Source organism: Solea senegalensis, linkage group LG1 (assembly GCF_019176455.1).
Source record: "Solea senegalensis isolate Sse05_10M linkage group LG1, IFAPA_SoseM_1, whole genome shotgun sequence".
Lineage (NCBI taxonomy): Eukaryota > Metazoa > Chordata > Actinopteri > Pleuronectiformes > Soleidae > Solea > Solea senegalensis.
Window position 1 is genome coordinate 20236273 of NC_058021.1, and position 15058 is coordinate 20251330.

The 15058-nt window shown below is 42.9% G+C and overlaps 1 protein-coding gene across 1 annotated transcript; it reads left to right on the forward strand.

The window, feature by feature from the left end:
* Positions 1-640: 640 nt before the first annotated feature.
* Positions 641-15049, forward strand: lamc2 (laminin, gamma 2). The gene is made up of 21 exons (XM_044025492.1): positions 641-1091; positions 1866-2042; positions 2117-2234; positions 2804-2925; positions 3233-3364; positions 3464-3653; positions 3874-3983; positions 6018-6404; positions 6854-7060; positions 7377-7513; positions 7656-7806; positions 7891-8096; positions 8444-8523; positions 8604-8741; positions 9969-10113; positions 10208-10357; positions 10695-10809; positions 10884-11080; positions 11163-11321; positions 11413-11512; positions 14294-15049. Exons 1-21 carry the CDS (start codon positions 1013-1015, stop codon positions 14545-14547), a joined length of 3354 nt encoding a protein of 1117 aa, XP_043881427.1. The 5' UTR covers positions 641-1012; the 3' UTR covers positions 14548-15049.
* Positions 15050-15058: the final 9 nt, after the last annotated feature.

The following is a 15058-nucleotide window of genomic DNA, read 5'->3' on the forward strand; positions in this document are numbered from 1 at the left end:
ATGGTCACTATAAAAACACCAGGTTTAGATTTATACACACACTCACACACAGTTAGTGTAGTTAAAAAGTGAACTCTGAGGTGTTAGTAACATGTGTGTGTTCAGGGTGCGGCATTGACACGGTAACAGCAACAGACTGGGTGTGTCTGTGTGCATGTGTGTGTGCGTGTGCGTGCGTGTGTGTGTGTATATCTGTAACCTGTGGCTGTGTATTTCTGGTTGGAATAGTTTGAAAGTGTGTAACCAGGTATTGGCAGGGTGTGTGTGATGGATCATACATTAGTGTGTGTGTGTGTGTGTGTGTGTGTTCAGGGTGTGTCGGACTTGTGGCCTCAGGACACAGTTTACTCATGAAAACATCCACAGAAAAAAAAAGTGATAGAGGTGCAGCTGTGATTCACTGTCTGTGTCACACACACACACACACACACACACACACACTGTATATGACAGTGTGAACTCAGCTGTTTTCCACTTCCTGTTTCCCTGTGAAAAGTCTTTGTCTCATAAAAATGTAAATGTGATAGAAGAGTCCAGAACAACAGTCCACTCTGTCTACACACACACAAATGTGAATGTGTGTGTGTGTGTGTGTGAGAGTGTGTGTCTGAGTGTATGAGTGAATATGTGTGTGTGTGAGTAAGCATGTGTCTGAGTGTATGAGTGAATGTGTGTGTGTGTGTGAGTATGTGCAGCGTGTACAGACCTGCATCAGCACAGAGCAGATATAAGACACACACACACGCTCTCTGCATGTGTCTCAGCTCTGAGCAGGACTCTCTGAACTACCTGGATTCTGGTGTAACTGGACTTCGTGGATTGTGGATTGTGGACTTTGGACTCAGTGGACTCTGTGGTCTCTGTGGTCTCTGTGATCTCTGTTGTATCTGTGGATTCTGGTCTCTGGTTTCTGGTCTCTGGTCTCTGTAGACTCTGTGGACTCTGTGGACTCTGGACTCTGTTCTCTGTTCTCTGTGGACTCTATTCTCTGTGGACTCTGGTCTCTGTGGACATGAGGTGTAGTTGGTGGATTTCAGTGTGTGGCCTCCTGGCTGCAGTTTGTAGTCTTCACGCCACACACACACATTACTGTGAGTATCAATCAATCATAACTAAATCTATTGATGATGTTTTTCATCATGAGTGAATGCTAGATGTGAAGTGGTGAATTTGAAGTGATTCATGTAAAGTGGTGAGTATGAATTGAATTGAATTGAATTGAATTAAAGTGGTGAATGTGAAGTGGTGAATGTGAAATGATTCATGTAAAGTGGTGAGAATGAAGTGGTGGATGTGAAGTGGTGAATTTGAAGTGATTGATGTGAAATGGTGGATGATTTCTCTGTCTCTCTCTTCGTCTCTGTGTCTCTCTTCGTCTCTGTGTATCTGATGTATCTGTGTCACTGATGTCTCTTTGTGTCTCTCTGAAGTTTCTGATGTATCTCTGTCTCTGATGTCCCTCATGTCTCTGTGTCTCTGATGTATCTATGTCTCGGATTTATCTGTGTCTCTGATGTCTCTGATGTATCGTTGTCTCTGTGTCTCTGTGTCTCTGATGTGTCTGTGCCTCTGATGTCTCTGATGTATCTTTGTCTCTGATGTATCTGAGTCTCTGATGTATCTGTGTCTCTGATGTATCTGTGTCTCTGATGTCTCTGTGTCTCTGTGTCTCTGTGTCTCTGATGTCTCTGTGTCTCTGTGTCTCTGTGTCTCTCTGTGTCTCTGAAGTCTCTTTTTAAATGTAATAAAGGCAATCATGTCATTTCACTTCATTATTAAAATCATTATGTAACAAAACAACGTCCAGGAAATGACTCCTACATTCAGGATTGTCAAAATAAAAGACTTTCCCTGTTGTTGTGCAGCGACGCTTCTCTGTGAGTGTAACGGTAAATCTGGTTACTGTCTCCGTGACGACATGGGTCTCCACTGTGTCGACTGTCAGGGAAACACAGAGGGCCGCCACTGCGAGCGCTGCAAGGCCGGCTTCTACCTGCAGGGAGCGGGGCTGAGCTGCATGCCCTGCCGCTGTAATGCCACAGGTGAGAAACGAGCAAACACTGACCTTCAGACTTTCATCACATCTGCTGCTCTTCACCCTGAGCTTCTCCCACAGGCTCTGTCAGCAGCACGTGTGACAGCAGGGGGCGCTGCAGCTGTAAACAAGGAGTGAGCGGACAAAAATGCAACCGCTGTCCAGACAGAGCCATCGGACCAAATGGCTGCACACAAAGGTGAGTCTCACCTGAACTAATCCCCACTCTCCCACACCAAAGCTCATAGAGAAAATCAGTGATTTTAGCTGCGGGGAAACAGGAACTGCTGGTCCTCTGCTGCCTCGTGTGGTCCCTTTGTGTCACTGACGTCAATCTGAACGTTGGATTTCAAACACTGAAGTGACAAAATAAGACATTTGAACTTAGTGATGGAGGCAGCAGTGGATCAACAACACCTTTGTGTGTGATGATAAATCACAGATTTCTCTATGGGGTGATAAAGACGCGATCATGTGACGTAGATAAAGACGCGATCATGTGACGCAGATAAAGACGCGATCATGTGACGTCGATAAAGACGCGTTCATGTGACGTCGATAAAGACGCGATCATGTGACGTTGATAAAGACACGATCATGTGACGTCAATAAAGACGCAATCAAGTGATGTAAATAAAGACACGATCATGTGACGCAGATAAAGACGCAATCATATGACGTAGATGACGTAAACTTTAACTGATGCTCTGGTTCTTTTCTTCTTCTCTGCTTTTATTTTTCTTGGCTCATTGTTGTTTTTGTTTTTAGACGTCAAACCAGAGAGGATTCTGGGAGTGAGACTCCGCCCTGTTTCTGTTACGGTCACAGCAGCAGATGTTCTGCTCACAACAGTTTCTCTGTCTACATCATCAACTCCAGCTTCACTGATGGTCAGTCACATTTGATCTCTTCACAATGAAACCCCAGGACTCATTTCAAAATAAAACCTTCAGCCTCTTGTGTCTTTGATGTCTCTTGCGTCTCTGATGTCTCTTGTGTCTCTGATGTCTATTGTGTCTCTGATGACTCTGATGTCTCTTGTGTCTCTGATGTCTCTGATGTCTCTGATGTCTCTTGGGTCTCTTGTGTCTCTTGTGTCTCTGATGTCTCTTGGGTCTCTGGCGTCTCTTGTGTCTCTTGTGTCTCTGATGACTCTGATGTCTCTTGTGTCTCTGATGTCTCTGTCTCTGTCTAAAGGTCCTGATGGTTGGACAGTGTCCTCAGTTCATGGTATCACTCCCTCAAACATTCATTTCCGTTGGTCACCCTCTCATGGAGACGTGGAGGTCATCTCTAAGAACAGTCTTCCTGTTTACCTGTACGCCCCAGGTGAGAATAAGCCCCGCCTCTATCATCTTGTCCTTTCTCCTCTCCTCCTTGCCTTGTTTCCTTCTCTGCTGACCAGATGTGTCCTCTCCTCTCTCACAGTTCGTTACCTTGGAAACCAGTTGCTCAGTTACGGTCAGAACTTCTCCTTCTCGTTACGTCTGGACCGTGGCGTCCGCCATCCGTCCACCAACGATGTCATTCTGGAGGGAGGCGGCTTGAGAGTCTCCGCCTCCCTGGGCGACCTGCGGTCCATCGTCCCCTGTGGACAGAAGATCAAGTACAGCTTCAGGTCAGGACAAAATACATTTGAGATTAACTCACTTGAGGTTAAATCACCTGAGGTTATCTCACCTGAGATTAACTCACCTGAGGTTATCTCACCTGAGGTTAACTCACCTGAGGTTAATTTACCTGAAGTTAATTTACCTGAAATTAATTTACCTGAGTCACTCAGCGGTGACTCAGTGTGACTCAGCGGTGACTCAGTGTCTCTTGTGTTTGATGGACAGGTTGGACGGCTCAGACAGCAGGTGGAGACCTCAGCTCTCGTCTCTTCAGTTCCAGACGCTGCTGCAGAATCTGACTGACATCAAGATCCGAGCCACATTTGGTGAAAATGGTCCGATTTCAATTCAACTCAATTCAATTTTATTTGTATAGCACCAAATCATAACATACATTATCTCAAGGCACTGTACATAGACAACATCAAGGAGAGCAGAGAACCCCAACAGTTCACACAATGAGCAAGCACTTGGCATCAGTGGAGAGAAAAAACTCCCTCTTAACAGGAAGAAGTCTCTTACAGAACCAGGCTCAGAGATGTGCGGTCATCTGCCTCGACCGGTTGGGGTGAAAGGAAAATGGGGGACAGCGGAGAGGTGGGGGACAGAAAGGGGGGAGAGAAAGGACAAGAGGGAGATGAGGTAGAGACAGAAGAGAGAGAGACCAGGAGCAGATACACAACAACTGTAATCATAAACTGTAATTAACTGTATCAAGTTACAAGTTTATACAGTCAATGATATCGACTTTTAATTATAGCACAATAATAATGGTGATGATATTGGTAGCCTCGAAAACTGGATCTTGATCCTGCAACCTGCAAGATGAGAATACAGAGAGAGAGAGGGAAGGAAGGAAAGACACAAACTAGGGAGAGAAAGAGACAAGGTTAATGACATATAAAAAGTCATAATCATATCCTGAATGTGAGAGAGTGAATGATTTTCACAGGAAAGTCCCCCAGCAGTTTAGTTCTATAGCAGCATAACTAAGAGGTGGTCCAGGTTTCCCTGAACCAGCTCTAACTATAAGCTTTATGAAAAAGGAAAGCTATAAGTTTAACTTTAAATACAGAGAGTGTCTGCCTCCCAAACTATAATTGGGACCTGGTTCCACAGGAGGAGGAGCCTGGTAACTAAAGGCTCTGCCTCCAATTCTACTCTTACAGACTCTGGGAACCACAAGTAAACCTGTATTTTGTGACCTAAGTGGTCTATTAGGGTGATAGGGTAAGACTAGGTCTTTCAGGTATGAAGTTGTGGTATGTGCTTTGTACGAGGAGGATTTTAAATTGAATTCTAAATTGTACGGGGAGCCAGTGTAGAGAAGCTAACACTGGAGTTATATGGTCTCTCTTTCTAGTTCCTGTCAGAACTCGTGCTGTAGCATTTTGTTCTAACAGACTTGTTGGAACATCCTAATAATGAGTTACAATAATCTAATCTAGATGTAATAAAAGCATGAACTAGTTTTTCAGCATCCTGTAAAGACAGAATGTTTCTAATTTTCATAATGTTCCGCAGGTGGAAAAAGGCTGTTCTGGAAATTAGTTTTATGTGTGAATCAAATGACATTTCCTGGTCAAAAGTAACTCCAAGGTTCCTCACAGTGGAACTGGAAGCCAGGGTGATGTCATCTAAAGTGACAATGTGATCAGAAAGTTTTTCTCTGAGGTGTTTAGGGCCGAGTATAAAAGTTTAAAAGTAGAAAGTTACAGGTCATCCAGGACTTAATGTCTCTGAGACATTCCTGGAGTTGAACAACCTGATTTATTTCATCCGGCCTCATTGAGAAATATAGCTGTGTGTCATCTGCATAAAAATGAAAGTGTATGTTATGCTTCCTAATAATGTTCCCTAGAGGAAGCATAAGGTAAAAAGTATGGGCCCAAGCACTGAGCCTTGTGGAACTCCACAATTAACTTTTGTTTGTAGTGAGGTTTTATCATTAACATGAACAAACTGGAATCTATCAGATAAGTATGATTTAAACCAGCAGAGGGCAGCACCTGTGATCCCAAGTGTCTGCTCCAATCTCTGCAGTAGAATATTAAGATCAATGGTGTCAAATGCAGCACTAAGATCTAACAGGACAAGTAAAGAAACTAGACCATTATCTGAAGTCAAGAGAAGATCACTACTAACTTTAACTAGTGCTGTTTCTGTGCTATGGTTTAATCTAAAACCTGACTGAAAATCTTCAAACAGGCCATTAATGCGCAAATATTCATATAATTGATTAGCAACTGCCTTTTCTAAGATTTTAGAAACAAAGGGAAGATTAGATATAGGTCGGTAATTAGCTAAAATAATTGATTTTCAATCAATCAATCAATCAATCAATCTTTATTTGTGCTGTGTCTCCTCAGGACGTGGTTACCTTGATGACGTGAGACTGGTGTCGGCCCAGCGTAGGGACGGTGTCCCCGCCCCCTGGGTCAGGACCTGCAGCTGTCCCTCAGGTTACGCAGGTGAGTTCTGCGAGCGCTGTGCAGACGGGTTCAGACGCTCGCGTCCAGCAGAGGGCGCCTTTGGTCCATGTGAACCCTGCAGCTGCACAGGCGGCAGCTGTGACCCGATGACCGGCGACTGTTACTCTGCTGACCAGACGCCTGAAGACCTCAGCTGCACTGTGGGCTTTTACCGCAACGCCTGGAAGACGTGTGTCAAGTGTCCTTGTCCACATGGGCTGTCCTGCTCCTTGCCTGCAGGCTCACTGCAGCCACTGTGTGACCGCTGTCCAGCCGGAACCACTGGTGAGCCACACCCACTTATGAAAAACATGCCCACTAATGAAAAACACGCCCAGTTAGAAAAACACACCCACTTAGGAAAACACACCCATTTGGAAAACACACACACTTGGAAAACACACCCAGTTAGAAAAACATGACCACTTAGGAAAGCACGCCCAGTTAGAAAAACATGGCCTCTTAAAAATAAACACACCCAGTTAGAAAAACACGCCCACTTAGGAAAAAACACACCCACTTGGAAAACACGCCCACTTAGGGAAAACACACCCACTTTGAAAACATACCCCGTTAGTAAACACGCCCACTTAGTGAAAACACACCCACTTTGAAAACACGCCCAGTTAGAAAAATATGCCCACTTAAGAAAAACGCCCAGTTGAAAAAAACGGTGGTTTGAGTTTTACTGCCCCCTGGTGGTGTGTGTGACATGTTTCCGTGTCTGTCCTCAGGTCCTCTCTGTGACGTCTGTCAGGACGGTTTCTATGGCGACCCCTGCAGGCCATGTCAGTGTAACGGTCACATCGACGTCAGTGTGGCGGGAAGCTGCGACCGCCGCAGCGGTGAATGCCTGAAGTGTGTGAACAACACGAGAGGACAGAACTGTGAGACGTGTGTGAGAGGATTCTATCACAGTCGTCTCTCTGACCCCTGCAAACGTAAGGAAGTGATGTCACAGCCCAGGATAACACAGAAGCTGCTGGTCCTCTGCTGCCCTGCGTGTCACTGAGTTAATTCTAAATGAAATATTTCAAATGCTGAATTCATTAAAATCAGACATTTTAACTCAGTGATGGAGGCAGCAGAGGATCAACAGCTCCTGTGTGTGTGTGTGGGAGAGTGAGTGTGTGTGTGTGGGAGAGTGTGTGTGTGTGCGTGTGTGTGTGGGAGAGTGAGTGGTTTACACACTTCAGTCTCACAGTGAGATAAAGACGTGATCATGTTTGTTTGTTTGTGTGTTTGTTTGTTATACAGCGTGTGACTGTGACCTGAGTGGCTCCGAGTCTCGTCAGTGTGATGACGTCGGTCACTGTCAGTGCAGACCAGGACATGAAGGACTCAAGTGTCAACGAGTCAGCTGTCCCTCCTGCTTCAACCCCATCAAGACACAGGTACGACACTGAGTCAGCGATGAGTCAGCACTGAGTCAACAATGAGCCAGTGAATGTCACACATAGAGTCAGACTGTGATGTCTTTTCTTTCATTTCAATATTTCTGTGTGTCTGTGTGTGTGTGTGTGTGTTGGACATCAGATGGACGTCTACATGCTCAGACTGAAGGAGTTGGACACTCGTCTGTCTGACATGGACGGAGGTCTGACAGCCAACAGTGGCCTGAAGGAGGCGCTGCAAGCAGCTGAGCAGCTGGTGGACGACCTGCAGGACAACAGTGAGGAGCTGTTAGGTGAGAGGATCAACATCGCCCCCTGCTGGTTTGACTCTTGTGTTTGGGACACAATGATGACATCATGTCTCCTGTGTCGAACAGAAATGGAAAAAAGCCTGCAGAGCCGTCTGTCATCCATCAGCAGGAGTCAGCTGACCACGGGTCAGGACGTCCACAACGTCCAGGACACGGTCGAGGACATCAAACAGCTGCAGAGGACATATAAGACAGAGGTGGACGAGGTCCAGACGCTGGTGACGGAAATGAGACGCAACCTGGACAAGGCCAAAGCCGACCTCAGATCGGCTGTAAGTGTGTGTGTGTAAACCACTCACTGTCCCACACCAAAGTCCACAGACATCACACACACACACACACACACACAGAGCTGTTGATCCTCTGCTGCCTCCACCACTGAGTTCTAATGATTTTAGTGAATTCAGCATTTGAATTATTTCATTTAGACTGAACTCAGTGACACAGAGTGACCACACGAGGCAGCAGAGGACCAGCAGCTAAAATCACTGGTTTTCTCTCTGAGGTTTGGTGTGGGAGAGTGAGTGTCTCTGTGTGTCAGCAGCAGGGGGTGCTTACAGCCTCTGGTCAGCCTCTGGTCAGCTTGTACAATTTTGATGTGTTGTCCCTCGTCTTTCAGGAGTTTCCGCTTGGTGACGCTTCTCTGCCATCAACGCTCTGGTCATCGCTGGTCAAGACTGCCAAGGGTTTGGCTGATACGTACGTCCATCATGTCCATCATGTCCAGATACCCACATGTTTGAGTTACTGACTCTGGATTCTCTGGGTTCTCCTTCCAGACACCAGACGAAGGCTGAGGGCGTGGAGGACACGGCCAACGCCGCTCTGAGCGACTCTGAGAAGAGTCTGGCTCTGGTCCGGACTCTCCAGAACCAAGAGAACAGAGTCAAAGAACAGCTTGGAGATCTGAAGACAATGTGAGACACGCAGATAAACAATCACAGAGTTTCTTCCATGTTAACCATGTCCATGTCCTCAGTTGTTGTTTGCTAAGCACGTTCATGTCCTCAGGTTGTTGTCTGCTAACCACATCCATGTCCTCAGGTTGTTGTTTGCTAACCATGTTGTTACGGCTGCTTGTCAATTCTGTGTGCTAATTGCTCTCAGGAGAGTTGATGTCCTGGATTGGTGGCTGCTGACCCCGCCCACGGAGAGGATTGGCTCTTCTGGGGGATCCCTGACATTTGAACCAGGGACAGCCAGCGTTCTCCCTCTCTCTCTCCCTCGCCTCAACCAGCCACTTTTTGTTATCTAGATGGTTAAGAGTAATCTTGTGTGTAGTAGGGGTGGGCTGCCATTTCTTTTTCTCCTGTTTATGTTAGCTTACGAAGATTAGAATTGTGTTTTGGTTTTGCATAGGAGTAGGGTTTTGTTTGACCCCTACTCCAGGCGTAACATGAATTGGGGGCTCGTCCGCCTTTTTTGATTGTTCTTTTCCGGCGTGGTAAGTCTCTTTTTCTTTTGTGTGTGTGGGGAAAATGGAGTTTGCCATAGATGAGTTTATGAAAAATCACCTCCCAAATGCTTGGGACCTGGGAGTGGAAACCAACCATTCATGTTACGCCCGGTCTAGGGGTCGGTGGAAATAACATGAAGGATGGTTTACACTCCCAGGTCCCAAGGAGCCACAAGGCGAAGGGGTAGATGACAAAATTATATTTATTATAGACTATTTAGAATGTTTTACTAAATGAACGAAAATAGCTTCAGGGTGGACCAAGGCCAAAACAACAAACATAACGTTTCCTAAGTATCAAACAAAACCCTACTCCTATGTAAAACCAAAACACAATTCTAATCTTTGTAAGCTAACATAAACAGGAGAAAAAGGGATCAAAAGAAATGGCAGCCCACCCCTACTACACACAAGATTACTCATAACCATCTAGATAACAAAAAGTGGCTGGTTGAGGCGAGGGAGAGAGAGGGAGAGTGCTGGCTGTCCCTGGTTCAAATATCATGGATCCCCCAGAAGAGCCAATCCTCTCCGTGGGCGGGGTCGGCAGCCCCCAATCCAGGACGTCAACTCTCCTGAGGGCAATTAGCACACAGAATTGACAAGCAGACAGGCTCCCTTATTGGTGCAGCCGTAACCATGTCCATGTCCTCAGGTTGCTGTCTGCTAACCATGTCCATGTCCTCAGGTTCGATCAGACTCTGGCGCGGGTGAAGGGTCTGGAGGACCAGGCGGTCCATGTTAGCGCTGAGGCTAAAGACGAAAGCAAGATGGCAGACGACATGTATAAAAACATCACTAATATGGAGCGAAACATCCCGATGTCCCTGAAGGTATCGTCCTCTTCAGACGACGTCCTCTTCAGACAACGACCTCTTGACTTTTGCTTCATGTTTTTAATCTCCACGTTTATCCCATAATGCTCAGGGGCAGATGGACGCCATGATGTCCAGGTTGGATGATCTGAAGGACGAGGTTGACGAGAACATCTCAGGCTTCGAAATGATGCAGGACGGGTTGCAGCGAGACAGGTCGGCCACAGAGAAGCTGTTAGCCAAGGGCAAATTGTCCCAGCAGGTAAATGTAACCACGTCCTCCCAGAGGACAAACAAAAGGACACAGGACTAAAGTTTGACACAAGACTAAAGTTTGACACGAGACTAAAGTTTGACACAAGACGAAAGTTTGACACGAAACGAAAGTATGACAAGAGAGGAAAGTTTGACACGAAACTAAACTTTGACACGAGACTAAAGTTTGACACGAGATGAAAGTTTGACACCAGACAAAAGTTTGACACAGACTAAAGTTTGACACAGACTAAAGTTTGACACGAGATAAAGTTTGACACGAGACGAAAGTTTGACACGAAACAAAAGTATGACAAGAAACTACGTCTGGTCTTTGTCATCAGGACGCGAACAAACTCCTGGACCGAGTCTACGTTGCCGAGGCCGACACTGCGGCCGCTCTGCGGCACATCAGCAGCAACACCAAGGAACTAGACGACGCCCTGAATGCGCTGAAAGGTACGAACACGCAGAGACATCTGACCTTTGACCTGTCCACAAACAGCTTTAACATGACTCCTCCCCCTCCTCAGGGTTCGACCAGCAAATCGACGGCGGGAAAGCTCTGGCTGACGCCGCCATCAGGCGTCTCCCTAGCATCAGCGCCACCGTCCAGCAGGCTATTAGCAACAACAACGCCACAGGCTCCTCCCTCAAAGACGTGTTGACGGACTACAGCCACACCCTGGGACTCATGGACGGACTTCAGGACCTGGTCACCAGTCTGGAGGTAACGCAAGGAGCCTCGATCTCATTAGCTTGACTCTCGTTACAGTGACATCAGTCCTAATTGTGCTTGTCCTCGTCTTCAGGGAACGTTCGCGGCGTTGCCGTCTCGCACTGGTCTTGTCAATGAAGCCGTGAAAATGAATGCAGACGCCAAGGGTCTGAAGACACGGGCCATCGACGTGGCCGGAGACCTGGACTTCGAGCTAGACAACGCTAAGAAGCTGGAGGCCGACGCCCAGCAGGTAAGGTGTCCTCACGCAGAGACATGGTGAATCACAGACTGTGGGACAGACGGTCAACTGTGTCCATGTGGTGTCCATCTGTCACCTGCAGACGGCGTCTGAAGCAGTGGCTGCATTCAACAACGCCAAAGGGACCCGAGATGCCGTGGGACAGACGCTCAGAGACATCACCGCTATGCTGGCCAACATGAGTAAGTGCTACTGCTTTCAGTGCGAGGAGAAAATAGAAAAATTCTCCCCAAGAAATGGTGCCACCCAGTGGCCGGAGGTCACATTTACAGGAGATTTAGAGGTTTGAAACTTGTGTATTATCCTTGTAACGTTTTATTTTAGCTATCATGTATTTGTCTTTTTTTTCCTTAATGTTAGCCACGTGTTTTTTCCTAATGTTAGTAACATTTTTTTTTCCTAATCTTAGTCAAGTTTTTTTTCCTAATCTTAGAAACATTTTTTTCCATGTTTTTTTAACACGTTTTTTCTGTAATCTTAGTAACGTGTTTTTTTCGTAATCTTAGTAATGTGTTTTTTCCGTAATCTTAGTAACATGTTTTTTCTGTAATCTTAGTGACATACTTTTTTCATAATCTTAGTAACATGTTTTTTTCAGCATAGTAGTAACATGTTTTTTGTAATCTTAGTAACATGTTTTTCCTGTTATCTTAGTAACATGTTTTTCCTGTAATCTTAGTAACGTGTTTTTTTCATAATTTTAGTAACATGTTTTTTCCGTAATCTTAGTAACATGTTTTTTCCGTTATCTTCGTAACATGTTCTATCATAATCTTAGTAACATGTTTTTTGCGTAATCTTAGGTTTTTTTTCATAATCTTAGTAATGTGTTTTTTCAGTAATATTAGTAACATGTTTTTTCATAATTTTAGTCACGTGTTTTTTTCATAATCTTAGTAATGTGTTTTTTCCGTAATCTTAGTAACGTCTTTTTTTCGGAATTTTAGTAACATGTTTTTTCCGTAATCTTAGTAACATGTTTTTTCCGCAATCTTAGTCACATGTTTTTTTCATAATCTTAGTAATGTGTTTTTTCCGTAATCTTAGTAACGTGTTTTTTTCGGAATTTTAGTAACATGTTTTTTCCCGTAATCTTAGTAACATGTTTTTTCCGTTATCTTCGTAACATGTTCTATCATAATCTTAGTAACATGTTTTTTGCGTAATCTTAGGTTTTTTTTCATAATCTTAGTAATGTGTTTTTTCCGTAATATTAGTAACATGTTTTTTCATAATCGTAGTCACGTGTTTTTTTCATAATGTTAGGAATGTGTTTTTTCAGTAATCTTAGTAACATGTTTTTTTCGGAATTTTATTAACATTTTTTTTCCGTAATCTTAGTAACATATTTTTTATCATAATCTTGGTAACATGTTTTTTCCGTAATCTTAGTAACGTGTTTTTTCCTGTAATCTTAGTAACATGTTTTTTCTATAATCGTAGTCACGTGTTTTTTTCATAATCTTAGGAATGTGTTTTTTCAGTAATCTTAGTAACGTGTTTTTTTCGGAATTTTATTAACATTTTTTTTCCGTAATCTTAGTAACATATTTTTTATCATAATCTTGGTAACATATTTTTTCCGTAATCTTAGTAACATGTTTTTTCCGTAATCTTAGTAACATGTTTTTCCTGTAATCTTAGTAACATGTTTTTTCTATAATCTTAGTAACGTGTTTTTTCTGTAGTCTTAGTAACATGTTTTTTCATAATCTTAGTAACGTGGTTTTTTTTTATAATCTTAGTAACATGTTTTTTCCGTAATATTAGTAACATGTTTTTTCATAATCTTAGTCACGTGTTTTTTTCATAATCTTAGTAAAGTGTTTTTTATCATAATTTTAGTAACATGTTTTTCCGTAATCTTAGTAACATGTTTTTTCCGTAATCTTAGTAACGTGTTTTTTCCTGTAATCATAGTAACATGTTTTTTCTATAATCTTAGTAACGTGTTTTTTTCACAGTCTTAGTAACATGTTTTTTCCATATTCTTAGTAACATGTTTTTTCCATATTCTTAGTAACATGTTTTTCCTGTAATCTTAGTAGCATGTTTTTTCTATAATCTTAGTAACAATTTTTTTTTCATAATCTTAGTAACATGTTTTTTTCATAATCTTAGTAACATGTTTTTTACGTAATTTTAGTAACGTGTTCTTTTGTAATCATAGTAACGTGTTTTTCTGTAACTTTTTTCGTAATCTTAGTAACGCGTTATCTCGTAATCTTATTCATGTTTTTTCGAAATCTTAGTAACGTTATTTTTGTCCTAATCTTAGTAATGTTTTTTTCCATAATGTTTTTTGTAATGTTAGTGACATTTTTTTCGTAATGTTAGTAACATGTTTTGTAATCTTAGTAACGTGTTTTGTTCGTAATCTTAGTAACATGTTTTTTTTAATCTTAGTAACGTGTTTTTTTTGTAATCTTAGTAACGTGTTATTTATAGTAAAAATGTTAGTAAAAATGTTTGTAATGTAACAGTATTGTTAGTAAAAAAATTGTAATGTTCTATTACATTACATGTCATTTAGCAGACGCTTTTATCCAAAGCGACTTACAATGGAATCAAGTACAATTAGCCAGGGGTGGAATCGAACTTGCGACCATGATGTCTTTGGTATACAAGGTAGGGTCTTAACCACTGAGCCACTCCACTTAGTTAAGTTTTTATTTGTAATTTTAGTAATGTTTTTGTGATCTTAGTAATGTGTCTTTTTGTAATCTTAGTAACATGTTTTTTTCATAATCTTAGTAACGTGTTTTTTTCGTAATCTTAGTTATGTTTTTTCGTAATTTTAGTAATGCGTTTTTTTCGTAATCTTAGTAATATGTTTTTTCCGTAATCATAGTAATGTTTTTTCATAATCTTAGTAACATGTTTTTTTCGTAATCTTAGTAACTTGTTCCGTCACCCAAAGACAAATGAACAGAGGTCATAGTAACTTAGCTCCTCCTCCTCAGACCAGCCCGGTGCTGTGGATGAAGATCGTCTGAAGCAGCTGGAGGCGGAGCTTGCTGGCGCCCAGAGAGACATAGAGGGCGGGCTGAAGCCTCGGCTCGTGAACATGGAGCAGCAGGAGGATGCCATGCGTCACCGACTCACCACCATCAACCTGGACATCGACACCGTCCTGAGAGACATCGCTAACCTGGAGGACATACTGAAGGCCGTCCCCGAAGGCTGCCTCAACAGCTCGCCCATCGAGGAACCCTGAGGTCATGTGACCACTCATTTAAACCAATCATCAAAGCACATTAATTCTTCTGTTGTTTTACATTCAAAAGAAACTTTTTTAAATTTCAAAAGTGAGACAGAGTGTGTCCCCACGTCCTCATGTCTCACCTGCATCTTCTCTCATATGACACTTCTATATTCAGAGATTATTTCAGAGATGTAAATGTAAACATTGCATATTTATACAAAAAAACAATCACTTTCATATTTTATATCTTTTTTTACTTTAAAGCTGGAAAATAATGATAAAAAAACATGAAAGTGTTTCTGCTCTTTTTGATGCATGTGAAGGGAGAGTGGTTAGCTTAGCATTAGCCCTGGGAGAGTGGTTAGTGGTCAATGTCCAGAAGTAGACATCATTGTCTTCATCATCATCATCATCATCATCAGCAAAGAAAAACAATCATCACTGTTTCTTTAAGAAAATAAGACGAGAGGAAATGAAACACATTCACACGTGACCCTTTCAAAATAAAAGGCAGGTTTTTCTG

Excerpts from the sequence above, each read along its gene's own strand:
- lamc2 (XM_044025492.1), top strand. The coding sequence starts at position 1,013 with ATGAGGTGTAGTTGGTGGATTTCAGTGTGTGGCCTCCTGGCTGCAGTT. Across the intron at positions 8,097-8,443 it reads AAGCCGACCTCAGATCGGCT|GAGTTTCCGCTTGGTGACGC; the intron begins GTAAGTGTGTGT and ends CTCGTCTTTCAG. Across the intron at positions 11,081-11,162 it reads ACCTGGTCACCAGTCTGGAG|GGAACGTTCGCGGCGTTGCC; the intron begins GTAACGCAAGGA and ends CCTCGTCTTCAG.